This window comes from Acomys minous (genome assembly GCF_964271855.1).
Source record: "Acomys minous genome assembly, chromosome: 12".
Lineage (NCBI taxonomy): Eukaryota > Metazoa > Chordata > Mammalia > Rodentia > Muridae > Acomys > Acomys minous.
The window spans coordinates 93,109,117-93,137,112 of record NC_140493.1 but is presented as its reverse complement, the minus strand read 5'-3'; the positions used below and the strand labels follow the sequence as shown (position 1 = coordinate 93,137,112).

The 27,996-nt window shown below is 52.0% G+C and overlaps 1 protein-coding gene across 1 annotated transcript; it reads right to left on the bottom strand.

Moving 5' to 3' along the window:
• Window positions 1-1,726: 1,726 nt before the first annotated feature.
• LOC311578758 (signal transducer and activator of transcription 5A) lies at window positions 1,727-27,996 on the bottom strand. Its single transcript, XM_084748779.1, has 20 exons — window positions 27,980-27,996; window positions 23,577-23,685; window positions 22,661-22,798; window positions 22,249-22,405; window positions 20,939-21,028; window positions 18,620-18,794; window positions 12,065-12,195; window positions 11,712-11,863; window positions 11,158-11,313; window positions 10,574-10,753; window positions 9,312-9,399; window positions 9,108-9,230; window positions 7,284-7,376; window positions 6,540-6,746; window positions 5,992-6,086; window positions 5,742-5,872; window positions 5,084-5,239; window positions 4,479-4,530; window positions 4,116-4,220; window positions 1,727-2,025 (listed from the first exon to the last, which is right to left on the bottom strand). Exons 3-20 carry the CDS (start codon window positions 22,786-22,788, stop codon window positions 1,863-1,865), a joined length of 2,382 nt encoding a protein of 793 aa, XP_084604905.1. The 5' UTR covers window positions 22,789-22,798; window positions 23,577-23,685; window positions 27,980-27,996; the 3' UTR covers window positions 1,727-1,862.

Here is a 27,996-nt window from a genome sequence, read left to right as displayed (position 1 = left end):
AGGCCTCTTTCTGTCCTGATCAGTTTCCTTTACTCTCTCAGGCCACAGAAGCAGTTGGATGGTGCCACCTGCTGGGCTCTGGGAAGAGGCCAGGGGATGATGGGCTGTTTTGTCCAGGCTCTCTACTGTTCCTGGCCACTGGAAGGATGGCTGGCCCTTTGGCACTGGCCTCCATGATCTCTTAGGGGAAACTGGGGAGTGGTAGCTTTGCCCTTCCCCCAGTTATTCGTGCATCTACTTTCCCCAAGCCTTTGAGCCCCCGCTTTCCTGGGCATGCAGCCCCTGAAAACACACACACACACACACACACACACACACACACACACACACACACAGAGTCCTTTAGCTTTCTGACACTGTTCCAGGGCAGCAGCACCCTTGAGTTCACAGCAAAGGGAGTAGAGGTAATTCCAAGCCTAAACAGGAACAAAGCAGCTTCAGCTTTAGTGCAGCCCATGAGACCAGGAGGCAGACTGGTAGATTACAACAAACACTTTATTTAAAAACATTGTTTACATAAATGTGAGGTCTATGTACAAATTACAAAAAGCATGTCTCCGTTCATCCTCCTCTCCAGAGAGGTTGGAACCCAGGACTCCTGGTCAGCTAGGCCTGGCTGCCTTGTCACATCCTCAGAGGGAGGAGCTGTTGGGAGGCCTTCCTAGACCACAACCCATGATGCAACAGTGCAAGGCTTGTTCCAGGTTCCACCTCCCAGCAGAGTGGACCACACCGAATGCTTCTGCCCGACCCTGCAGACTGTCGCCTGCACTAAGCGCTGATCTGTTACTTTTCATGTGCTACGAGTTCTTATCCTCAGGTTTCCTGTACCCAGATATCCAGTATCCCCCCTCCTTCCTGATAGAAAGCAAGGTTGCAAACAGGACAGGAAGAAAGACTGAAGCCAGATATGGCTGTGCATGCCCGAAATCCTAGCACACCAGTAGCTGAGGCAGGAGGATCATTCATGGCCAGCCTGGGCTCCATGGGGAGACCCTGTCGCAAAAAACAAATGACAAAAGAGCAAGAAGAGTGAGCCGGGTGTGGTGGCTCACACCTTTAATCTCAGCACTCGGGAGGCAGAGGCAGGTGGATCGCTGTGAGTTTGAGGCCAGCCTGGTCGACAAAGCGAGTCCAGAACAGCCAAGGCTACACAGAAACGGAGGAGGAGGAGGAGGAGAAGAAGAAGAAGAGTGAGTCCATATGGAAGGCTGAGGATATCACATGGGAAAAGGGGAAGGTAGGAATGTGGACAAGGCTGTTAGGCTAAGAGCCCACATCCACCCTGGCTCAAAGATAAGAGCCCAAGAATGACACACTCAGCTGAGGCGGCCCTGACTCAGATGAACAGGGCTGCTGTGTTGATGACTGCCGCTTAAGCACACTGTGAGGGGGTCACCCAATCTGCAGCCCATATTTACTAAAAATACAAAGGGATACTATGGCAAACCCCAATCTCCCTTTAGAGATCAATAGACTACCACACGTGTGTGAGGACAGGTGCACACCAACACGGGTGATGCTTTATAGGAGTAAAATGCTAACACAGTTGCCTAAACTTGCCTCCCTTTTCTGGAGTTGTTTCCTTAAATAGCCATCAGGCAGATAAAGGGAACTGGAGAAATAGGTTTGTCTGCAGTGATAGGTCCAGATCTTTTGTAATAGACCCAGAGGGGCCTTGAGGTCTGAACGACAAGGCTTTAGCCACAGACCCTGAACTGTGTGGGCAAGGCGGCACTGCTCGCCGCTCGCTGCACAAACGTGCGCAATGCAAAGCCATTGGTATATACAGAGATACTCCAGTCACAACTGACACGGGCTCTTCACATTGAAGGTGGTTTTCTAGGCACGGAGTCGAGCATTCAGGACAGGGAGCCTCTAGCAGAGGTGAAGAGGCCAGCAGGTGGGGAGAGGCGGGGGTCGAGACCGTCCATGGGCCGGCGTAAAAGCTCCTCCACGTGCCTGGCCACATCCATGGTCTCATCCAGGTCAAAATCGCCATCTTGGTCAAGGACAGGGTCAGGGCTGGAAAAGAGCAGGATGTTGGGGAAACTGGCAGGTCTCCTGGCTCCAAGTCCCCCAGAGAGAGAGAGAGAGAGAGAGAGAGAGAGAGAGAGAGAGAGAGAGAGAGAGAGAGAGAGAGAGACTTCAGGCTGCTCCTCACAAGGACTGGGGTCTCTGGAAGACAGGACTCATAGCAGCCTGGCTGGAATGCCCACCAGGCTGGACTCGGGTAGATAACCTCCTTCCACTTGTGTCTCCTGCTTCATAGTCATGATCTCGGGGAGTTCGTTCTCCCTCACCTGTGGTCTTCCGTAAGACAAGGTGATTGGCCACGCACCTGTGATGGTCTTCACTATACAGGCTACGACGCCGTCCACCAAGCCCCCGTGGTGGCTTTTGGCCACTTAATGCCAATCCTCTAACCATCTTCAGGTGAGGATTAGGAGCAAGGAGACTTGCTCTGGGCTGTTTGCAGCTAGAATCAGAACCCGGGACTTGGCTGCGTGTGGTGACGCAGGCTTTGAATCCCAGCTTTTACTTGTAAGGCAGAGGTATGTGGATTTCTGTGAGGGCCAGCCTGGACTACATAGTGAGTTCCAGGCTAGCCAGGGCTACGCAGACTGTCTTTTTAGGAAAGGAAAATAATCAGAGCATACATGGGTCTTGAATGATAATGGCCCCGCGAAACCCATCACTTTGTACTACCTCGCATTGCTAAGAAGTTTCTTTTGAGACAGGGTTTCTCTGGCTGCCCTGGAACTTTCTTTGTAGACCAGGCTGGCCTCGAACTCACAGTGATCTGCCTGCCTCTGTCTCCTGAGTGCTGGGATTATAGGCATGCACCACCACGCCCGGCTTAGTAAGGACTTTTAAAGGAGCCTGGGGTGATGGCTTAGTCAAGTCAGTGCTTCACAAGCAGAAGGACCCGAGTTGAGATCTGCAGCACCCACATAAAAGGCTGGGTGTGGCCATGCACGTCTGGAACCCCAGCACTGTGGGGAGGGGAGAAGAGGGCAGGCACAGGAGGATCTTTGGAACTCATTGGCCGGCCAGCCTAGACAAACGGCTAAGCTTCTGGGTCAGTAAGAGACAGAATCAGAAAAATAAGGTGGGAAATAACGTCTCGGACATTGATCTCTGACCTCCACATGCATGCACACATGCACAGAGCTACATAGGCACATAGATATATACCATATGCCATAATAATAATAATAACAACAACAACAATAACAATAATAAAGATGCTGGTGATACACTCAGTGACACTTGCCAACAAATCAATCCTGACACCATGAGTTCAATCCCAGAACCCACATGGTGGAAAGAGAGGACTGATTCACACAAGTTATCACACACACACACACACACACACACACACACACACACACACACTTAAACTTTAAAATTAAAAGGCTCAGCCGGGCGTGGCGGCGCATGCCTTTAATCCCAGCACTTGGGAGGCAGAGGCAGGTGGATCGCTGTGAGTTTGAGGCCAGCCTGGACTACAAAGTGAGTCCAGGACAGTCAGGGCTACACAGAGAAACCCTGTCTCGAAAAACCAAAATAAATAAATAAATAAATAAATAAATAAATAAAATGGAAGGCTCTAAGTCTTTGAGATTTCCACATGTGGTGGGCCAGCTGCAGTGTCCCACCTTCCCAATGCCAGCCATCCAGCCTAGGCTGCCATAGCTTGAAAAGGACTCAACTCTCCGTTCTGCTCCCACCTTGTAGCCACTCCAACAACAGTGGCATCGCCTTAAGCGCTTACATGGAAACGTTCTGCATCACCGTCTCATTCAATCCTCAGCCCAATACCATGGTGGGGGGCAGGGATACCCATTACCTCTAGTTTACACCTGCGTCTAAGGAAAACTTCTCAAGATCATATAGAATGTACCAGAATGAGGACAGGACCCTAGTTGTCTAGCTCCAAAACGCTCGGGCAGGCTAGAGCCGGGGGATGGGGGTGGGGCCCTAGGCTGGATGGAGTCAAATTCGGGGGGGGGGGGGCGGGGGACACTCCTGAATGCCTTTGTCCCTCAGGAGTCTAGCCCAGCCCCAGCCCCAGTTCCTTCCCGTGGACCCCATGAAAAAAAATGACCTACTTCGGTGGGTACATGTTGTAATGAGCCTGAGGGCACACCACTGGGGAAGGAGCCTGGTCCATGTAGGTGGCGCTGGCTCCAGCATCTGCAGATGCATTGACGAATCTGTGAAAGGAAACAGAGCGCAGCCTCAGTGGCCAGAGAGACTCGGGGAAGGGGCTTCTAGCATCTTTATGTCTTTTGGCCAAAGTGTCCCCATTAGGCTCTGAGGTTCAAGGAGCAGGTGTAAGGTCCTGGGTACCATCCCAGTACAGTGGAATCTTTCCTTCTCAAGGCCTAAGCCTCATTTCCCAGTACGGGAAGAAGAGCAAGAAAAGGATAAAGAGGCAGCAGGAGACCCAGAGTTGGGCTCTGGACACTTACTCAGGGACCACTTGCTTGATCTGCGGCTTCACGTATCCATCCACTGCTTTCGCTGTGGTGGTGGTGGTGGTGGGGGCGAAGAGGGAGAAGAGCAGTAAGAACAACACGCCCGCAGCCTCCTGCCCACACCACCCTGGAGCTTTCTCAGGGATGAGAGTTTTCCTAGGACATCTGATAAACTCCTGCTGATGGATCCAGCCGGAGGGCCACTGAGATGCCTGGCTTTAATCTATCCTCTCTCCTGGTTTCTTTCCTGGCCACTCGCGTGCCTGCTAAGGAAATGGCATCAACAAAACCGCTCTCCAATGGGCCGGACACATAGGAGAACTCGTCCATTTTTGCCCCTCTATTTAACTTGAGGCGGGCCTGGGCGGGTTGAGGGTGTGTGGGACAGTGGTGAGGGCTGCTGATGAGAGAGGCGGGACCCCAGCGCCTCCCTCAGCTCATCTGCTCCTTCCTCCGTGGATGTAGAATTGAGAACTTAGCTTTCTGGTGGAGGGGTGGGGGTGGGGTGTTTACTTTCTCCTCAGCTGTGAGCCCTAAACTCTTCCATACAGAGACTCAAAGCCCGCAGAGGAGATTTCGTGCTTGGAAGCAGGACGCACCAAGCACAGGAGTGTAGTACTTGGCAAAGACCTCGTCCTTGGGTCGGTCTGGGAACACGTAGATGAGGTAGCTCAGGTCCCCCAGGCGGTCGGCCAGGGACCGAATGGAGAAATCCCTCGTGGTGAATGGCTTCAGATTCCAGAGATTTCGGTCCGCTGTGAAAGAGACAATTTGTTGCAAAAGCTGCCCTCACAAGAGGATCATGGGATTTTTTTTTTTTTAAGAAAGAATTGCTAGAACACCAAAAACAAAACAAAAACCTAGAGCCTTTCCCAGCATGCACTGCAACCCCAGCCTTCCTGCTTTTCTCACGCAGGGGCGCTCACGCTGGGACAGTCTACTCAGCAAACTGTGAGTGCAAGAGGTGGGAACAGGATGAAACATCAGGAGCCTCACAGGTGTCTGATGTCCGTGGAGTCAGTGGTTTTAGGTTTTGGAGACCAAAAGTGATGGGGGAAAAAAAGTTATTTCCCTTCCCACGCCTCCCAAGCTTTGAGCTCAGTTCCTGCCTCTCCTGCAGGTGGCTGACTGCTAAGGACAGGGGTCCTCGTGCATATGGGATCGAAGACAGAACTCATGGGGGCCAAGGCCGCGGGGGAGGTGTGTGTGTGGGGGGGGGGTGAAGAGTGTTGAGGTGTGGCTAAGAGGGCAACTCACGAGAGTCAAACTTCCAAGCGATGGTGATGCCTCCGATTTCCGAGTCGCTGAAGCGCAACAGAAAGGTCCCGTCGGGTTTGTTGATGAGCAGGTCGTGGGCTTGTTGCTTGTTCACAAAGCCTAGGATAGCCCTGGGTGTGTGGTACTTTCGGTGTCACTGCTGAGTAAAGCGGGCACCATTCCCAGAACCCTCCACCCGCCTATGGGCCCCCGGGGCCCCGCCCCTCACCCGTAGGGCCCCGCCCCTCACCCGTCGTTCCAGTGAGGCTTATGGTGTTTCTTCAGCACCTCCATCACGCCATCGAACCACTGCCAGAAGGTGTAGTTCCAGCCAGGCAGGTTCTCCTGTGAGCCCCAGGACATCCCAAGTCATGGCAGCTCAGGAGTTGGCACCCTCAGCTCCCACCACGCCTGTCCCCAACTCTTCTCAGCAGGCCACAAACGGACACCCCTCCCTACACGAACACGTCCTCACACTTCTACATGTGGGGTAATCCCGCGAGTGGGGAGAGAAGCTGCGAAGAGTTGTCTGGGATGGAAAGACCATGAAGGGGATCCTGGCTCAGGCTTCCTCTTACCAGCCCTCTTTGGCTCACGTGGCTGGACATGATACCTCGTGGTCCCTGTTTGCATTTCTGTGGTCTGAATGTCAACCTCCCCTAGTTATAGGAAATGTGGTTGGGAGTGGGGGGATGGGACGATAGCCTCAGAAGGTGGTAGCCTGATTTCAAGGTAAGAGCAAGTGTGCCGGGGGACCTTGATGGTCTCCAGGCAGCTGGCGGCCAGCCACTCACTCACCCGGTTGAACTGCGACCAGGACACGGACATGCTGTTGTAGTCCTCGAGGTGGCTGCTGCTGCTGTTGAACAGTTTCTGTGCCAGGAACACAAGGTTCTCCTTGGTCAGGCCCCGGTTGCTCTGCACTTCGGCCTTGAATTTCATGTTGAGCGCTTCACACAGCTGCGGCCACAGCACCTTGTCAGGCACGGCAAAGGGCACCCTGCCCTGAGAGGGAGAGAGGAAAAGAGAAGAAAGAACAAGACTGAGGGAGCTGGAAATGTTCTCACACATGCTTATTTGTGAGAGCGCTCACACACACACACACACACACACACACACACACGTGTGCACACACACACACACATGCTCACGCACACATGAGATATGCAGAGACTAAAGGACAGAAAGGGCTCAGAACCACCCAGAAAGAACATACAAACACAGGGAGAAAGCAAGGTAGAGGGAGTGCGGTCCAGCAAAAGCAAAGGCCCAGACTGTGGGACTGAAGACAGAGGTCTGGGACCTCAGCATAAGGCAAAAGGAAGGCAAGGACCAGGCCCAGAAACCAGCCCCGTTCCTTAGAGAACCAGTCAGTCCTGAGTCCTAAAGCCTAGCCATGGCCTTAGGACATGCTAGTCAGGCACTCACCTGGCCCTGCCCACCTCACTGTCCACCTCAGCTCTGGGGCCTAAGGAGTTGGACTAACCTGAGGACAGTTCTAGGGCCTGAGGGTCAAGGTGGAGGGGCCCCCGGAGAACTCACCGGCTCAGCAAAGGCATTGTCCCACAGCACGGTGGCGGTAGCGTTATGGTCCTGGCTGCCATGAACTATGACAACCACAGGGAGGGACAGGGTCTAGGAAGGCCAGAGAGTAAGAGTTGAAGGGTCTCAACACAGTGCGCCCTCTGCATAAGCAAGACTCCTAAACCCTTATCACAAAGCCACCACTCAGCCACAGGCCCTTCCCACCAGTGCTAAACACAAGCCAAGCAACATGAGCTAAGCCCGTTGGGCCCAATGCTTGTAATCCCAGTGCTTGGAAGACGGAGGCAGGAGGATTACGGAGTCAAGGCTAGTCTAGGCTGTAGAGCAAGACTTCACTCTAAAACAAAAACAAAGAACCCTGAGGATATATTTCTTGTTAGCCTATTGCCTAAGCAATATTGTGATGAGCACAGCCAACAGGTACCTGCAGAATCAACGTGGATTCGTAGGGCACTGCAGGGTGACTGGGCTGAGGCAAGAGAACTCAGAGCCCTGTGATTTTTTTTTGGTTGGTTTGTTTGTTTTGTTTTGTTTTGTTTTCCGAGACATGGTTTCTCAGTGATAGCATTGGCTTCCCTGGACTCGCTTTGTAGACCATGCTGGCCTCGAACTCACAGAGATCCACCTGCCTTGGCCTCCTGAGTGCTAGGATTAAAGGCATGTGCCACCACTGCCCGGTCCGCCCTGTGGTTTTTTTTTTTTCTTTCTTTCTGATTTTTTAAGACAAGAGTTTCTCTGTGTAGCCTTGGCTGTCCTGAAACTGACTCTATAAACCAGGCTGGCCTCTCAAGCACATGGGTTAAAGGCAGGCACTAGCACTGCCCGGCTTTGATATTTTGTATTGTATTATATGTGATTTTTATTGTTGTGTTGTTTTGTATCCCATGTATCCCAGGTGGGCCTTGAACTCCCTAGGTAACTGAGGATGATCATGAACTTCTGATCCTCTTACCTAGACCTCTGGGGTTACAAGCCTGTGTCACTATTGCTGTTTTGTTTTTTGTTTGTTGGGGATCAAACCTAGGGTTTCCTGCATGCTAGACCGGCACTCCAGCAACTGAGATAGATTCCTTAGACTGCTTTCCACATTGTGTTCTATTTATTATAAGTGTGTGTAAGGGGAAGGAGGGAGGCAGAGCGAGCATTCTACAGCATGTCTGAGCACATCAAAGGACCACTCTTTCAGGAGTCCATTTTCACCATCTGCTGTGGGTGACAGGGGTCACATTCAGGTTGTCAGGCTTGCAAAGCAAGAGCTTGCAACCAGCTAGGGCGTCTTGCAAGCGCCACATTTTTTGTTTGTTTTTAAAAGATTTTTCGTGTGCGTGCGTGCATGTGCCTGAATGCCTGTATGTGTACCACATGCGCAGAGGTAACTGTGGAGGCCAGAGAGGCCATCTGATTCCCTGGCACTGGAGCTACAGTTGGTTGTGAGCCATCCAGTGTAGGTACCGAGAGCAGAACCCAGGTCCTCTGCTGGAGCCGCAAATGCTCTTAAGAGCTGTTGAAATATCTCTTCAGCTCCTCCTTCCTTCCTTCCTTCCTTCATTCCTCCATCCCTCCCTCCCTCTTTTCCTTTTTTCCTTCCTCCCTCCCTCCCTTCCTTTCTTAAGATTTATTGAATGTGTGTTTTGTGTACATTTGTCTACATGCAAGTATGTGCCCTACATTCATGGGCAGGCCGGGCTGGTCCTGGGGTTACAGGTGCACCCCATCACTCCCAGCTCAATCTGCAGCTTTTCCATTGGAGCCACGCAACCTTGGGCAGGTCCCTGAATTAAGCTGGCTGGCCTTCAATGGACGGGGCAGCTGGCACCTCACCTTCACCTGGAACACCAGCTCGTTGCTGCCGACACTGAACTGTGACTCGAACAGGACCGTGAACTTCTCCTCTGTCACGGACTCTGCTCCACGCCTGTCAGCACGCTTGATTCTTTTCAGTGACTGCAAAGCCAAGGATGAAATGGCCACCGTGCCCCAGCCATGGGTAGACACCGTCCCCCTCCAAGGCAGACCAGCCCTCACCATGTTTCTGAAGTGGGCGCTGAGGGTGCCCGTGGCCTGGTGATATTCCATCACGCAGCAGTTGTTCAGGATCTCGCCACTGCACTCGCTGCAAAGAGAGGGGAGAGCAACTCCACAGTGTGGTGCCAAGGTCTAAACCTAGGGCCTTGTGTACACTGGGCAGGCAGAGTGTCACTAGCTGACACCCCTGGCATCATTAATTCATTCATTCATTCATTTCAAGCATTGCATGGACAGCTTGTCCTGATTTGTCTCTTAGTTCTTCTCATATGCCTCTCTACAGCTCTATGGTGTCTGCCTGAAAACAAACAAACAAACAAACAAACAAACAACCCCCATCCCCCTCACTAGCAACTCCCTACCCAACTTCTGTCTTCACTTGACTCTTCAGGGGATTTGTAGTTGTTTATTTTGAAAGACACTCACAGAGGCCTCACACTCACAGAGATTCTGCCTCTGCCTCCCAAGTACTGGTATCAAGGTGTGCACCACCATGCCCAGCTGATTTTGTTTGTTGTTGGGTTGTTTTGTTTGCTTTTGCTTTTGTTTTTTATTTTGTTTTGGTTTGTTTGTTTTGTGTGTGTGTGTGCGTGTGCGTGTGCGTGTGTGTGTGTGTGTGTGTGTGTGTTTGACAGAGTCTCTTTGTTGTCCGAGCAGGCCTCAAATTGACTATGGCGCTGTGGATGACTTTGAACCCTTGATCCTCCTGCCTCTGCCTCCCAAGAAGTGGAGATATTATGTGCTAACTCACCCACCCCAATCTCTAAATGTCAATTCTTGCCACCAGCAACGTGTGCCCGTGGGCGTGTGTGTGTGTGTGTGTGTGTGTGTGTGTGTGTGTGTGTGTGTGTGTGTGTTGCACATCTGTCATACAACTGTGTGAGCGATCGCAGTTCACTGAACAAAGTATGTGCTACAGGTCAGCGGTGCGGTTAGGAGAGAAGGAGAGTTCTCTTTGGACCACAGTGATGTACCCACTGTTCAGCACACACGGCAGAGTTCAGTGCTAATTGCCCTACTAGGTATCAGACGCAGGCAAGGCTGGGAAAGCACGCAGAGGGGCAGAAGTATATTATGGGGGAACCAGGGGCACACAGATGTCTGGATGGGATGAAAACTGGGCTGTGCCAGGATCCAGGCCCCACCTGAGCAAGCGAAACAGCAGCTGACCCCTGTAGGGAGGGACAGGCAGGCACACTCCCCTGTAGGGAGGGACAGGCAGGCACACTCCCCTGTAGGGAGGGACAGGCAGGCACACTCACTTGCGCGTGTTCTCGTTCTTGAGCAGGGACTTGGCCTGCTGCTCACTGATGATGGTCGCCTTCACCTGGGGGGGGTTCATGTGCACGTTCAGCTTCCCCCCCACCAGCAGGCGCACGGTGGCCGCGAACTTGGTCTGGGTCTTCAGGACCTGAGGAGGCTGCTTCTCGATGATGAACGTGCTGCAGGGGACACAAGTGACCACACAGTGACCAGATGCTGGCTCAGGGGAGAGGGCTGGCAGGCCAGCTGGTGTAGGGGAGGGGGAAATCTTCCTGTGGGGCCTAGTGGGAGAAGGGAGACAGGCAGAGGAGGAAGGGGTCTGGCCTGTGTTCCCAGGGAGGACATGGGGGTTGGAGACAGGTGTGAGAGAGGCTGGGTACCGTGGTGCTTCGTGCAGTGTCCCAACACACACTGGGTCAGGAGAGTCACAGCAGCAGCAGAGCTACTGGAGCCACAGTGGGCGGGGAGGGCAGAGGAGCAGGACTGGGGCAGAGCTCTGGGTTTGGATAGCTCCTGGGCATCAACAGGCCCATCCCCAGCAACTGGCATGTCCCCCTGAGCATGGCCAGGAGGCAGCAGTCACCTGGTGACCAGGGCTGAGATGATGTCTGTGATGGTGGCGTTGACCTCGGCCAGCATCTCCTCCACGGGGCCTGGGATGGGCAGCTGCTGGCAGAGGTGCTCAGCCCTGCGGATCTGCTGCCGGTTCTGCCAGATGATCTCGGCCAGCTTCTCACACCTGCAAGGAGTCGGGGCCCTCAGAGGGACAGTGGCTTCTGTTCCAGCCCAGGCCAGGAGAGGAGGCTGAATGACACTGCCCCTCCTTCCCAACCAAGTCCCCCAGGAAGGTGCCGGCCTTGGCCACCAGTACCCTGCATGGGCACAGAGCAGAGTCCTACTTTCCAAAAGCCAAGGGCAGACAGGGTGGCCCCAAATTGGAACCAACCAGCTCAGGAGTAGCCTTGCCCATTCCAAGGCACCGCTGTCCCTTGGAGGAAGGGGCACAGGTCTGAGGAGCCAAGTCCCACCGGGAGCTGTCACAGACAGTGGGGACCTGCTGCTCATGCCCATGCGGGGCCCGAAAGGCAGCTGGCATCATTGCCTGAGCTGCCCACCCTGCCCACCTCTTGCCCTCACCAGGACTGCAGCACATCCAGGCTGCCCTCGGGGGGACCCCCGTTCCCGGCCAGCTGCTGCCGCCGCTTCCACTGGATCAGCTCGTCGTCCAGGATGATGGTCTGTTGCTTGCGCAGCAGCTGCAGGGTCTTCTGGTGTTTTTCAGCCAGCTCCTGCATGAGGGCACAGCAGCCTTCTGGCTTCCGGGGAGCAGCTCCCAGGGCCTGACCCAGAACCTGGCACTTGGCCCTGCCCTCTCACAGCTGCTCCAGCTCCCATGCACCCCCAGAAGGAGGGGACCTGCTCTCATCTTGGCTCTGTCCCCCACCTGGTGCCCTGAGTCTCTGGGGCAGAGGGATGCAGGATCCACTAACCACTCGGTACTGCTGAAGAGTCTGTGCCTCTCGCTGCAGCCAGGTCTCCAGGGACACTTGCTTCTGCTGGAGGGCTGTCTCCCGGCTCATGCGCTCCTGGGGGTTCAGCTGAGCCAGCTGGGCAAACTGAGCTGGAGGAGGGGACAGGGCACCCACCACCATCATCTCCTGCGTCCGTCAGGTACCCTAGGCAATGTATACTCATAGGCTCTGGAGTGAGCTTCTCAGGCAGATATCCCATCAATGACAAGTCAAGGTGCCTACCAGGCATGGGTGCCCAGCAATGGTCCCTCAGTAGACAGTTTCTAGGCTCTGCTCACAAGCCTCCTGATGAATCTCCCCTGAGCAGTGGGAGTTGGTATCCAGACTGAGGCAGAAGAGAGTTCTGCCTGGTGGCCCTTGCCCGCCCAACAAGGTTCTTGGCAGGCCCTCTCCACATGGCTTGGAGACAGGTACAAGTGGCCTTGCTGCTTAAAAGCTAGGTGAAGATGGGCAAATGCCTGGCTTTCCTGTGCCTCAGTTTCCCCATTTGTAAAAGGGAAGAATCCTGACACCGGCTTAGTGGGCTATTATAGTGATTGAAAGACTGATGATACGGGAAACACTCTGAAAGCTTCCCAATGTGTGTAAGATCTACACAGTTTGGTCCTGACTGGTGGACAGACAAAGGGCAGGAATGAGAGGTGACAGAGCCCCCCTCATCCCCATTTCTGACATGGGAGCCCCATCCAGAGGCCCTGGCTCTGCCATCTCACCCGTTCATCCCTTGAGTTTTTGTTTTTGTTTTTGTTTTTTCAGGAGCAGTGAGACTGGTTGGGACTGCATGGTGCCTATGATGCCTGGACCAAGTGGGTCACCATGAGCTCAGCTGAGCACCCAACTAAGAAGGAAGAAAAGACAGACGGACAGACAGACAGGCATTTCCAGGACCTCCTGCACACAACACCATTACCAAGAGTCTCAGAAGGAACAGGGGGTGACAGCGTCTCACCACCAGGTGTTGGGTCACCCATGGATGACAGGAACAGGTGGTGAGGGAGGTCCTGACGCCCTTGCCTGTATGTGTATGTGGGCATGTGTGTATGTATGCAGCGTGTGTGTTGTGTCAGAGGTGGGGGTTGATACAGGCATCATGAAGCTGAGGACGGCCTTTCCTGACTCTACTTAGAGTGCTGGGACCATAGATGTAGGCCACCATTTCCAGTTGTATGTGGTCCCGGGAACTGAGAGACTTCCGGCATGGTGGGCAAGTACTCTACCAGCTAAGCTATGTCCTCATCCCTCACCCCAGCACCTTTTTAACATTCAAGAAGAAATCCAGAGACCCTAGTGGGGCAGAGAGCCATGCAGGGAACATAAACTCGACAGCTCAGCTTGCTCCCCTCAGCCCAGCGTCAAACACATTCGGGGTTGAAGTTACCCTGCCTGTCTCCACAGCTAGCAATCCTTCCGTGTCCCTGTCCCTGAACGCTGGCGTTTACCACTCTCTTCAACAGCCCCTTGAGTCTCCCTGAATCCTTACTCAGGTCTAGTCAAGAAACTGTACACACTGACATGTCTTAGTCAAGTTCCTGGCTGGCTCTGAGAAGCATGTCACACTGACCTGGTCCTTGCCCCAGGGACACACAAGCTGGGGCAGACAAAAAAAAAAAAAAAAAAAAAAAAAGCAACACTAGCAGACAGAACAAGCCCACAGGAATATGGCTCCCACCTTCCTGCAGTGTGGTGGGTGACATGAGCACTGTCTAGATTCAGAGCATACTGCTGAACGCGGAGGGCCAATACCCTGGCCCAAGACTCCTTGTCTTTAAGGATCCATTTAGGTCTCTCCTGGACATTTGCACAGGTTTCTGGGAAGGAGACCAAAAGATCTAAGTCAACCGTGGGCTCCACTGGAGGATCTGGGTCTTCCCTTCTGCAAACAGATCAGTAGTTCGTGTTTTGATTTGCAGTGCTAGAGATAAAAAAAAAAAAAAATCCAGGGCTCTGCGCATGCCAGCCAAATGTTCTTTTACTGAACTGCGTTCCCAACCCTCTGTGCTTACAGTATCGAAAAGGATGAGCAAAGACAAGTCGGCACCACGTGACTATGCGCGCGAACCGCACTCGGAATCCAAAGCTAGACCTGTACACAGCCAACAGAAGCTGCTCAGGTAAAAATGGATTGTCAGGAGCTGGCAGTGTGTGCCTGTAATCCCAGCACTTGGGAGGTCGAGGCAGGAGAACTAGGAGCTCAAGGCTATTGTCAGGTATATAGTGAGGCTAAGGGCTGCCTGAGCTTAAAAATAAAATAGAATAAATACAAAGCAAAAATCAATGGCATGCTGTCTGCATTATAAAACCTTTTTATATCCTGTCTCGTAAAAACAAACAAACAAACAAACAAAACAAAAACAAAAAACCCTTTTTATGTTACAACTAGTTTTGATACATTATAATTTTTTTAAAAGCATGGATAAGAAGCCGGTGAAATAGTTCAGTGAGTCAAGTGTTTACTTGCAAGCCTAAGGACTTGAATTTTTCACACCCCCCGCCCAGGACTCACATAAAAACCCAGCATGAAGGTGTTCATCTGAAACCTCAGTTCTGTAGAGGGGTGGGGGTAAGGGGGCCAGAGACGGAGGATCTCTAAAGTTTAGAGGTCGCTATGGAGCAAAACTGAGAAGGGCACTACATATCAGCCTCTGGTCTCCACATGCAGAAGCACACGAGGCCACCAGTGCTCACATGACCACGATAAACCAGGAGAGGTGGCACAGGCCTTTAGTCCCAGCACTTGGTAGACAGAGGCAGGACAGATGCTCAGCAATTGAGAGCTCTTACTGTTTTTTCCAGAGGACCCAGTGTGATATCCAGACCCCGTGTCCTAGCACACCTTCATCCCCCAGACACACAAATACATAAACCAAATTAAGATAAATCCTAAGAAAAGAAAGGAAGGAAGGAAGGAAGGAAGCGATGGGCACATGGCCAAGCACATCTGTAATCCAGGTTCTGGGTTGTTCTTGTTTTGGGTTCTTTGGTTTTGTTTTGTTTTGTTGGTTTCTAGAGACAGGGTCTCTCTGTGTAGCCCTGGCTGTCCTGGACTTAGTTTGTAGACCAGGCTGTCCTCAAACTCACAGCTATCCACCTGCCTCTGCCTCCCTACTGCTAGGATCAAAGGCGTGTGCCACCACACCCAGCTTTTTTTTTTTTTTTAAATAAAAGGTCCAGCCTGGTGAGGTGGATCAGTGGGTAAAGATTCTGTATGACGAGCACGATGATCCGAGTTCAATCACCAGAGCTCACATTAGAGAAGAGGAAAGCCAGCTCACACATACTGTTCTCTGCCACAAACATGTACATATGCATGCCTGAACACACAAAATAAATAAATAAATAAATAAATAAATAAATAAATAAATGTAATTTTTTAAAAAAACCAAAAGTCCAGAGCTGGAGAGATGGCTCAGCAGTTAAGGCACTAGCTGATCTTTCAGAGGGATCCGGTTTTACTTCCCAACACCCACATGGCAGCTCACAACTGTCTGTAACTCCAGTGTTAGGGGATCCAACATACATACAGGCACAACACAAATGTACATAAAATAGAAATAAATAAATTTTTTAAAAAAGCTAACTTAAAAAAAAAAATCAAGTTAGGCCTGGTAGCGCAAGCCTATAATCCCAGCACTTGGAGATGCAGAGGCAGGTGGATCTCTGTGAGTTGGAGGCCAGCCTGGTCTACAAAGCGAGTCCAGGACAGGCAAGGCTACACAGAGAAACATTGTCTCAGAAAACAAAAACAAAAACAAAAAACATCAAAAGACTCACTTTGTAGACCAGGCTGGCCTCGAACTCTCAGTGATCTGCCTGCCTCTACCTCCTGCGTGCTGGAATTAAAGGCGTGCGCCACCACACCTGGCTCATCTTTTTGTTTTTGAAACAAGATCTAATTTAGCCCAGGCTAGATTGAACTTGCCACATAGCTGAGGATGACTTTGAACTTCTGATCCTTTTCCCTCTACCACCCAACTACTGGCATTACAGGCTAAGGCCACCATGTTCCATTTATACAGCTTGAACCCAAGACCTCATCATACCGGGCAAGCACGCTACCGGCAGCCCTGAGTCTTCACTCTTTTTTTTTTTTTTTTTTGTCTTTTGAGACAGGGTTTCTCTGTGTAGCCTTGGCTGTCCTGGACTCGCTTTGTAGACCAGGCTGGCCTCGAACTCACAGCGATCCGCCTGCCTCTGCCTCCCGAGTGCTGGGACTAAAGGCGTGTGCCACCACGCCCGGCAAGTCTTCACTCTTGATATCTAACACATGCACAGTGGAATTTTCCAGAAGCTACAAGACATTACCACAGATTGAAAGCAAGACACAGCTATCTTTTATCAAGGCTAACAACGAAAGTGATTTGCAAATACTGTCTTGCGTTGCTTAGGGATGTGGATACTTTCTGAGAAATGCATTTTTGGGGGATTTGTCCTTGTGTGGATAATCAGAATACTTCACAAGCTAGATGTCATGGCTTCCTACATACTGAGGCTATGAGGTATGTAACATATTACCGAGTTCCACTGCTGACCAACACCTTGTTATGCAGCATGTGACTATATGAAAGCACTTCTGCCCGGGTGATGGTGGTGTACATCTTTCTTTAATCCCAGAACCCAGGAGGCAGAGGCAGGCAGATCTCTGAGTTGGAGGCCAGCCTGGTCTACAGAGCTAGTTCCAGGACAGCCAGGGCTATACAGAGAAACCCCAGCTGTGTTCACCAGGACAGAGCATATCCTGGGTTGTAAGAAAGCTTCAGTCTAATCGTAAGCTCTGAGAACATACAGAACATGTTCTCGAGTCACAGTAGAGTTCAAGAAAAGATAGCATCAAGGCCAGTAAAAGCGCAACGTCGACACACAGTAGACAGATGGAAATCAAAGAGTACATTTCTAAACAAAACCCAGGTGAGGAGATCAATCGGGAGAGAGATTAGAAATAGTTCAAAGTCAATGGCATAAGCACACATAGCATCTTCAAGAGCACAGCGCGCTATAAAGCAGTTTGTACAGGAAGATTTATATCTTTGAAAAATATACATAAAGAGAGCATAAAATTTACTCGTTCCATGCCTTGAATCTCAGCACTCAGGAGGGCAGACACAGGTGGATCTCTGTGAGTTCAAGTCCAGCCTGGTCAACATACTGAGTTCTAGGTCAGCCAAGGCTACCTAGCAAAAGTCTAGTCTCAACAATATAGAAATCATTTTTTTTTCTTACAGTTTCTGTGGCAGATATAATATGTTATGTAGATAAGTATATATAAATATATGTAATTGGGGTTTGATGGCACATTTATATCTCAATATACTCCGAAAGACTAAAATCATTATCTTAAGAAACAAGGATAAGCTGGGCGTGGTGGCGCACGCCTATAATCCCAGCACTTGGGAGGCAGAGGCAGGCGGATCGCTATGAGTTCGAGGCCACCCTGGTCTACAAAGTGAGTCCAGGACAGCCAAGGCTACACAGAGAAGCCCTGTCTTGAAAAACCAAAAACCAAAAACCAAAACTAACCAAACAAACAAACAAACAAACAAAAAAACACAGTAAGGATGAGGGCTCAGGAAAAGGCAGTCAGGCCCTGCCTGTTCTCACTGGGCCAGCGAAGGTCATCCTATCTCTAGGGTCAATCACAAAACAACTCAAATGTACCTGGAGTTAATTCCTTCTGAGGTAATTTTTCTCTCCCCACACCCTTATTGCAGCAGCCATTGACAAACTACAGAGCTGGGAGACAGCAGAAATTCCTCAGTCACCCTGCCTCTAGGACCAGCTCCTCTGAATCTCAGCTATGGGCAAGGCTGGTATTTTAGCTCCTCTCAGCCCCCTCAACCACTGGCCTTTATGTCAAGTGTTCCTTCTGATTGAGGCACACTTGGTCCATATATTTTTATTTTCTCACATTTTACTGACTGCTTAAGACTAGGGGCGGCGGGTGGCTACTCTTGGTTAGGAAGATACAAGGGTCTTATGATCTACCTTTAGTTAAGATTTGGTTCTGCAACTCACAGGCAACCTAGGCCAAGGTATTGGTTCTCTTTAAATTTCCCTTGTAAAACAAAGACACCAAGCTATGCCCTCTGTGGGTTCCTTGTGAGGTTGCCTTGCACGATGCATACAAAGGTCTTAGCTCAGAGCCTTAGACAACAGTAGAGGCTCAAAGCCCCTGCAAGCCATGATGATTTGTTTGTTTGTTTTTAAGATTTATTTACTTATTTATTATGTATACAGTGTCCTGTCTGCATGTACACCTGCATACCAGAAGAGGGCATGGGATCACATTATAGATGGTTGTGATCCACCATGTGGTTGCTGGGAATTGAACTCAGGACCTTCGGAAGAACAGGCAGTGCTCTTAACCTCTGAGCCATCTATCTCTCCAGCCCGCCATGATGATTCTTACTAGGATGGTGACCCTCCTACACACACACACACACACACACACACACACACACACACACACACACCCCTGCAAGATGCTCATGGCATCCTGGACCCTGTATCAGCGCTCACCTTGGATGCGCAGGCTCTCCTGGTACTGGATGATGAAGTACTCTTGGGTCTGTTGCAGCTTCTTTAGCTCGTTCTCTGTGTCCTGAGTGATCAGGCGCAGCTCCTCAAACGTCTGGTTGATCTGAAGGTGCTTCTGGGACATGGCGTCAGCAAGGACACCAGCAGGGGAGCTGCACTGGGGACAGGACAGAGTGTGGGAGCTGGGTGATGGTGGCGCACACCTTTAATCTCAGCACTTGGGGGGGGGGCAGAGGCAGGCACATCTCTGTGAGCTCGAGGCCAGTTTGGATAATAAAGCGAGTTCTAGGCCACAACCAGGGATACATACACAGGGAAACCTTGTCTTGGAAAATAAAAAACTAAAAAAACAAACAAACAAGTAAGGATAGATTGAGTGGAAGTGACTGGGGAGGGGGGGTGTGGCAAGCGGAAGGGAGGGGAGAAAACGAGTCCCTGGGGAGTGCCAACACTAGACACGACAAATTCCAAATCTAGGGTTAGAAGGGAGGGCCAGAGGCTAGTCAATACCAGAATTGGAGTAGAAAGGGAAAGGAGAAGGGAAACAAATGGCCTGGTAAGTCATGGAGACTCTGAGGCAGAAATTTCTGTTTCAGATCTGGTTTACATTTAAGAATGTTGAGCGAGTCCTTCAACTTTCTTTTAGAGAAACTACAAGGGAGGACATGCCAGGTGTCCCATGAACGGTCTTCCTAAGGATGACGATGACGATGTCCCCAGTCCATCCTTATCTACTGACCCAATACCACTGACTGTGCTAAGTGCTGGTGACAGGTCAGAGGCAGGGCCTATGCACACACATCCATAGCCTTTGTGTCCTCGCTCACACCTGGAGGCAGAGGGGAAGAGGCAAACCTCTCACAGGGGGACATCCTGGAGACCTCCCAAATAAAACGAAAGGAGTGACATCAAGAAGGCCTCTTTGAATTTCGCCATTTCTACAACAGCTGGTTGAGAGGGGACCATGTGGTCAGGGACTTTCCTACTAGGTGTTCTCAAAATAAAATCCAAACTCCTTCGCACGGCTTTAGGCAGCCTGGCAGGTAGCTTCTGCCTGCACGCTCCCGGCTTCCCTGTTGTCAAAGCACATCAGGTATGTGTACTTTCTGTATCTGACCCTTCCATGCACCATAGGCCTGCCTCAGGGCCTTTGCACTTGCTGTTCACTCAGCCGGGGGCATTCTGTCAGCAGATCTTCCTAAGACAGGCACTTCAACCCCAGATTGTAGATGTGAGTTTCTCAACCCAGCTGAATCCTTCTGCGTGCTTATCGGTGGCTCTGCGATTTCAACAAGTCAGGGATGCAGAATTGGGCTGGGAGATGCAGTGCCTGGCGTTGACTCCTTGCTTATGGTGACAGGCCAGTTGGCTCTCTGCTTTGTCAGCTGCGTTAACCACTTGCAAGTCTTCAACCATAAGGCATCACCTACACTTTTCCTGCCCCCAAAGTATACTGTTGTTACTTTGGGGTACAAAAGTCCTCCTTCCTCCTCCCCTCTTCTGCCCCCTCAGGACATATTCCTGAGACAGCTGCCCTGGGTCTTCTCTCTAGCAGTCACTCCGCTCAGTCCAGTCTTTGCTGGGACTCCTAGGTAGGGACTGCTCTGTTTAAAATTTTTATTTTATTGATTGTGTGTGTGTGTGTGTGTGTGTGTAAAACTTTCTCTTCTGTCCCTGTGTGCAGTTGTCTATCCTTAGCCTGCATACAATTTTATTTAATCCTTATGATAACCTTATAATGCAAACACTATTACTATACCCCCTGGGCGACAGTGGGAGCTGAGCATGCATTGGTAGACAGAGCACTTGCTTAGCAGATTCGAAGCCCAGACTCATCATTAGAATCCAGGAAAGAGAGAAGGAAGAAAAGAAAGGGGGAAATGAAAATGAGGCTGGAGAGATGGCTCAGCAGCGAAGAGCAGGAATACCCGTCTTGCAGAGAATCCAGATTTGCTTCCCAGCACCCATAGCAGGCAGCTCACGGCTCCTTGTAGCTTACAGGGGGATTTGGTACCCTCTAGTTTCCGAGGACACCTGCACACTTGTGCACACAATCAAAAATAAATAAAGCTTATCTTTAAGAAAGGAAGCCAAAAGGAAAAAAAAAATGAAAGAAATAGAGGCTTAGACGGCCAGGGCCTGGGCCCAAAGATTCACTCTGTCCATGGCCTGAAACACACCACTTCCCACACCTGCCCGTCTCTGATCTCCTCACAGCCACATTGCATAAACACAGCGGAGTCTAGAGGAAGTCTCATGGAGGCCTCCGCAGCCCCTCTCCCCACGCCTACACACACTCACGTTGTTGGCTTCTCGGACCAGCCTCTGTTCGTTGTACAGAATGTGCCGGATACAGCGAACCAGCTCCATGGGGCAGCGGTCATAGGTGCTCTGAAAGAGGGACAACGGGAACCACCAATGGCCACCTAGTTCTGACAAAGCCCTGGCTTCCTTGCCGTGCCCATCCCTTCCTCTCCCCAAAGCCTCAGCTTTTCCCAGGAAGCCCCAGGATTACCAGACTCCTCTAACTCTCTTTTTCGGTCCCGCTGCAGAGCTTCTTACTAGGTTTCTAGTGAATTACAAGCTCAAGGTCTAAGCACAGAACACTTCCAACCTCCCACCAGCTTTGTGGGGCATCCTACGACAAAAACTCAAGCTGTTCTTAAGTCATGGATGGGAAAACTGATGGTAAGATAGGCTAGGTATGTGTCCAGAGGCAGAGAGAGAGAGGGAGAGAGAGAGAGAGAGAGAGAGAGAGAGAGAGAGAGAGAGAGAGAGAGAGAGAGAGAGAGATGGGGGGAGGCGGGGAAGTGAGGGGCGGGAGGAAGAGAGACAGGCAGACTTGGGACATCTGAGGCCAGCATCAAGGTGCTTTCTGATAGGCACCTGGCCCTGCCTTCCTAGTTTACTTCCCTCGGGGCTTCTGCCATTTCTTCCTTCTCTGGGATGAGCTTTTATTTCCCCTGCATCCTGCTGTTTGGATGTAAGAAGGGTTCTCTAAGAAATACAAGGGAGTTCCTATAAATGCTTGACCATGAGTGCCACCCACACCCCTTTCCTGAGTCCATCAAAATTCCCTCCCCCTCCCCCATATAAAGGGGAGGTTGCTTTTTTTTTTTCCTCCTTCTTCTTCAAAGCCTTTTATCCAGCTCTTGCTCCAGGGCAATTCTGCTTCTCAAAGGCAGCAGTCTTGCCTTTAAATGAGCCCCGAGGGGGAATGTCTGCTTGCCTTATCCCCTCATTTCTAGACTCTGCCAGGCTTCCTTTCTCTTGCAGAGGAGTCCACCTGACTCAGTCTGTCTCCATCTCTACTGTCCACAATGCTGCTTCACCCACCCCCCTCCCCCCACACCACCACCTTGCTGGAAACACCCCCTTTCCCCCTCCCACACACTCCCACCTCTTGCTTTGTAATATGTTAAAGGATCTGACAGGTCTGACTTAGAGAGAGGGGGTGGGGGAAATTGAAGACAAGTTGCCAGTAAGCTTTTGGTCACATGGTGACTCAGTGGCCAAGCCAGTAAAAATCCCAGGGGTTCTGACGCTGGAAGAAAAAGCTGATGGGGGGGGGGGAACGGGGGTTCCAACAGAAGGCAGGCGTTCATACCCACCTGGAGCTGCGTGGCATAGTGCCCCAGCTTGATCTTCAGCAAAAATCCATCTTCCCCCACCTGGTGCTCCGCCTTCTTCTGCAGCTCCTGCACCAGGCCCTCCAGGAGCTGGGTGGCCTGGCCTCGGTCCTGGGGATTTTCCAAGTCAATAGCATCCCTTAGGACGGAACAAAGAGAGAGAAACTGTACCAAGGAGATGAAACAAGAGTGATTCAGGGCGGTCCAGTGCCGCACGACTCACTCCTGGCTGCTGTATAAGCATCCAAGTCTAGAGGACGCTCCCGTTTCCCTCTTCCCCTTTCCCAGGGACACCGCCCCTTCCGCACAGGGACAGATAGAACCAGAGCCATACCAAACGACAAAGAGAAGACCCTTGGCCGGGATAGCGAGGACCCACACTGAAGGTACCTACCATGGCTGGCTCTCGATCCACTGGGCCAGGTAGTGCCTGACCTCGATGGGGAAGTGCTGCCCATACAACACTTGCATCTGGCGCAGCGCATCTCCCTGCAGCTGCTGGGCCTGAATCCAGCCCGCCATGCCTCTTCACCTAGGGGAGAAGATAAGCCATTTGTTCCCGCAGAGGTCTCTGGCCTGCCAGTGTGCCCTGCAGTGCCACCACCAAAGGACCTAAGGACCAGGCGGGTGAGGCCAGGCTCCTCCCCTCACCCCAGGCACGCTTTCCTGTGCGGGAAGAGAGATGGCCACCCTTCCCTTCCAACAAGGAACCCTCGAGGCTGGGGGCGGAGATCTGGACAGGCATATGCCCTCCTCACATCCTGTCCCTTCACCCCATCAAGCTATTCCCCAGACTAAAGGAAAGGGGGGGGTGGTGGTCTACAAACCGAAAGAGAAACTTGAGACAGAGGCCCACAGTCCCCCTGCTACAGACAACTGAAAAAATTCTTCCCACCCAGCCTGGGACCCACATTCTGAATTTCTGGGAAGGGAAGCTGTTCCAACGTAAAAGAGCAATACAGTGCCTCAAGGTCCAGGTCTCCTCAGGCACGTGTCTGGGGCTGTCAAGGGGAGAGGCTAAAAGGTCGACGCTGTCTTTAGAGCAGCCCTGGGCTGTCCAGAGTCTGTCTGCTCCCGGTGGAACTTGACAGTGTCGGTGTCCACTGCTTGAGTCCACCCCTGGCTGCGCCCTGCACGGGTCCCTTGTCCCTCCTCTCTCTAAAGCTCCCATTCGAAGCAGGGACGGATGTCTGTCCTGTGTCCCGTGTCAGGTCGTGGGGACTCCAGGGTGCTGAGTCTCGAGGACGCAGCTGCAGCCTAGATCCCCTGTCCACGCGCCGCGGGCGAGGCTGCGCCGCCGACCCACCCACCTGGTGCTGCGGAGCGCCGGCGGCTGTCGCTCCGGGCCCGGGGCTCTTGACGGCTCCTGACTGCTCTTGACGGCGGCGGCAGCGGCGGCGGCGGCGGCGGCGGCTGTTACTACAGGAAGGAGCAGAGAGCAGCGATTTCCTCCTCAAAGGTCAGCTGCCTCCGATAGACCATACACAGCGCGCGAGCTCGCGCCAGCACCCCTCCCAGCCGCGGTCGCTCCCTCTGTGCCTCCGCCCTCGATCACCCGGCTCTAGGCGAGTGTGCCGCCTGGTGCCCCGCTTACTGGAAGGACCACCGGGCCAGGAGGCGCCGTGCGGAGGACCGCCCCGACACCAGGGTCCTCCCCCTCCCATCCCCTACGGGGACTCCCGGTCTGTGCTTCCCAGCGGCTCTGGGGGTGGGGGTGAGGGGCCAGTGTCCTGGGACAGCTGAGCTGGAGCAGTCAGAAAGTCTCTGAACTCTGGAAATCCCATAACAGGGCCTCAGTTTTAACCTGTTTTTTAAAAAAGGGGGTGCGCCGGGGCGTGGGGGGAGCTACCTGGAGATATCTCCTTCTCTGTTCTAGATTTACAAAATGTGGTAGTGGTGGTGGTGGTGGTGGTGGTGGTGGTGGTGGTGGTGGTGGTGTGTGTGTGTGTGTGTGTGTGTGTGTGTGTGTGTGTGTGTGTGTGTCTTCATTCAGGTGAGGGTGTATGTGCCTTCAATGGCCTTCAGAGTAAAAACTTTAGAAAGACTGGACATCCCAGAGAAGCCAAGCCCATACTGAGGTCTCCCCACCTCTCTCTTTGCATGACTCCCACCCACCATGTGACCACCCCCCCCCTTAAAGCAGGACCAAGAAAGACCTTGGCAAGCATATGTTTCTACCCTTCCAGCCCCTCCCGACCTTTGCAGGTAAGAAATGTCAATCCAGAGAAGAGAGGACAAGGGGCCTGCCCGGGACCACACTGTGGTCACATCACAGCCTCATCAGAAGACTGTGACCCATAAACGAGGCAGGCCCTCTGTTCACCTAGAAGGGTCACAGCTGACGGTGGCCCAGCCTTCAGAGAAGGCCCAGGAAGGGGTCTTCTGCACTCTTCAATTTCACATGTGCCTGCAGACTTTGCCGCGGTGGCGGTAGACCTGCTGCTCCCTGGCGCCTTGCCTGGATCATAGTCCCCATCCCAAAGAGTTCCCCCTCAAGGCCCAGGGGTTGGACAAGGCCAGGCTGGAAGTCTGCCATTCCCTTTGCCCAGCTTCCCTCTCCTCTGGGCCTCCTCTCTGCCTGGCAGCTGGCATGGGCAGTACCAAAGGAGGGGCCAGCCTGGCTGCCTACTCACAGCCCATCTGGGCCAAGACCCAGTGGCCTGGGGGCATCATTTTCATTGGCTGCCTCCTTCACTAATTCCTTCTTGTATCTTTTCTCTGCGGTCCTAGTTCCTGGTCCCTCTTTCTGGCTCTTTTATTCTTTGTACTTCAGAGTGGGGGGAAAAACCTGAACCTTTTCTGCAGAAGTTGAAATGTCTGGGTTCTCCCCGCCCTCTGTGTGTGGTCACAGTGACTTGACTTGGCAGGATCACGAGGAAAGGAATTGAAAACTGAGGGAGGGGGGGTGGTGGTTAGCAAGGAGGACTGGGTGGGTGGGTGGGGACCTTAATTTTCAGATGCTCTGCAGGGACCAGATAGCACAAGGGCCTATGGAGGAGGAAACACAAGCCTTTTCTCCTCTCTTCTTCCATGCTGGACAATGGATTGGAAAGGAACCAGCCAGACCCTCAGCCCCAGATGAGTATCAGTGAGCTGGCAGTGGTCACGAAGGTGATTTTTACCAATGGGAACAACAAAAGGCCAGATGAGGAAAGTGACTTGGCCGGAGTCTTAGAGCCTGTCTGTGGCAGACCCAAGCCCATTGTCCCATGGTATGTGGGCCTCACCTGGCACCTGGACCTACCAGTCTTTCACTGCAGGCAAGTGTAGAAGTGTGTGATAGGAGATTCGTTAGGCTTCCCAAGCTCTCTGAGCTATGTCTGTAGGCAGAGGACCACGCTGGCTGATGGCCCTCCCATCGGGACGCCTGGGAGCAGATAGTACAGAGAGCTGCTCACCCACTTCCAGGCATCAGCTTCTCTAGACTCCTCCCCACCCCAGGACTCACAGAAGTCCCCCCCCCAAAAAAACCCACATCTGGGTGGGTTGGGTTTGGTTTGCCGGGAAGATGGCTAGGCCCATGTCCTAAAAACCTAGGGTGGAGGTGCCATCGAGCAGGACTGGGAGGGAATGGAAGAGTCTTCAGAGCCCACTCACGTTTTCAGACCCCACCAGGGCCCACAGGTTGGCCGCTGGCTCTCTCCTCATCGGGTCGTTTTGTGGCTCCTGATCCTTGTATCTTTAAACCGTCTTTTGTTATTTCTTATCACTCTTGCATGTGCACACTCTGTGGCCCTTGTGTGGCCGTTCAGGGACAACCATCATGGGAAAACATCTCTCTGTCAACCTTATAAGGGTTTGCCAAGCTTGCTCGGCAAGTGCCTTTACCCACTCAGGCGTTTCACCAGTTCATCTTGTGTCTTTCACTGTTTGATTCTGCCCCCCCCCCCCCCCCCGTGTTCCTGTTATCTTAAAGAGACACAGTGGGCAGGTGGGGTGCTCGACAGCTTTCCCAAGATGGGTGCCAGGGAGGAAAGGGTGTTGAGTTGGGTTGAAGGCAGAGGTGACTGTGGTTGTGACTCCGGATAACACAGCTCCCCGGAAGTGTCAAATTTGGGTTTGTTTTTGTTTTTGTTTTTGCTTTCTGTCCTTTGGTTTGGTCCCTGTTATTTCCCCACCACAAAATGCCATAGTAGTTTTAGGGGGGACCAAGGTCTAGGGGAGAAGACTGAACCCCGGGGGGAGAGGAGTTAGGGAGATCAGAGATGGCCTGATAACTGGATGGAGCTAGAAGCCTTTTGCCTCTGATGGCGCTTCATCCCCAATTTTGGGTTGCCGGATTCAGTGGAGTAAGAGGGGGTGAGGTTTTTGTTTTTTGTTTTTGTTTTTGTTTTTTTAATCACACAAGAAAACCCAGGGCTGGAGAGATGGCTCAGAGGTTAAGGGCACTGACTGCTCCTCCAGAGGTCTTGAGTTCAATACCCAGCAACCATATGGTGGCTCACAACCATCTGTAATGTGACCTGATGCCCTCTTCTGGCCTGCAGGTGTACATGCAGCCAGAGCACTGTATACATGATAAACAAACAAATAAATCTTTAAAAACAAAAACAAACAAACAAACAAAAAACACAAAAGGGTAGTGTGCATTTGCAATCTCAGCACTGGGGCTGTGGAGAGAGGTGGGTCTCTGGGGTTCACTGCCCCGACATCCTAGCATAGACAGCTCTCCCAAGTCCCAGTGAGAGCTCCTACCTCAAAAAACGAGGTGAACAGCTCCTGAGAGGGACACCTAAGGTTGTCCTTTGGCCTCCACATGTGTGTATCTACATATGTGTACACATAGACACCCACACACATCCAAATCACACAGAAGCACGTACCCCCCTCTATGCCCAGTGTGCCCTAACATGTAAGCTAACCTGGTAGGTAGCTTGACTGATCCTGCCAACAGCCTTGAATGAAGGCAGGGCTGGAAACACCCCCGTGATTCATCCACGAGACGTATCTGATGCTGTATGTCTGGGATTGTATGTAGTTGCCACCACCAACAGCTTGTGGGCTGGGTCTCAGTGATCATTCGTAGGTGTGCCACCTCCAATCTCAGGTCACACTTGTAGACTGAAGAGGTCTCCTCTGGCTGGCCTAGCCCAGACAGTTCTGTGGTATCGGTTGTAGCTCAGCCTCCCCACTGTACCCCCACTTGAAGCAGAGCACTGTTGTACGGAATGAGCCCATATGATCATAACACCCCTGAGGCTCCTAAACAGCCTCCTTCACACTATCTGAGTTTTGCTTGGACTGTCCACAACAGTTCCAGGCCCCAACCTTGGCCACAGACTAGTGCTAAACACCTACCCTACCTGGGTATAGAAATGCTGTCCTTTTAATGATCATGAAGCCAGAGCAGGAGTTGGGGAATGTGTGTATGTGCGTGCATGTGTATACTCATGTGTGTGTGTGTGTGTGTGTGTGTGTGTGTGTGTGTGTGTGTACAGGCATATGTGTATGTGTGTATGCTCATGTGCGTGTGTGTGTGTGTGTGTGTGTGTGTGTGTGTGTGTGTGTACAGGCATATGTGTATGTGTGTGTGAGCACGCTCAGGATTGGGTTGAAGCCCCTTCCTACCTCTGTCCCCTGGTCTCTAACACTCTTCAGAGAAGTCAATTTACAGAGAACTCACTAAGAGAACACAAGGCTACCCTGCCTGAGGCATGGTGACTGTCCTCTGTTTCTGGGAATAGAGGGAAGGGAGGGAAGGTGTGGGACTAACCTGGGTGGCAGCGGAGG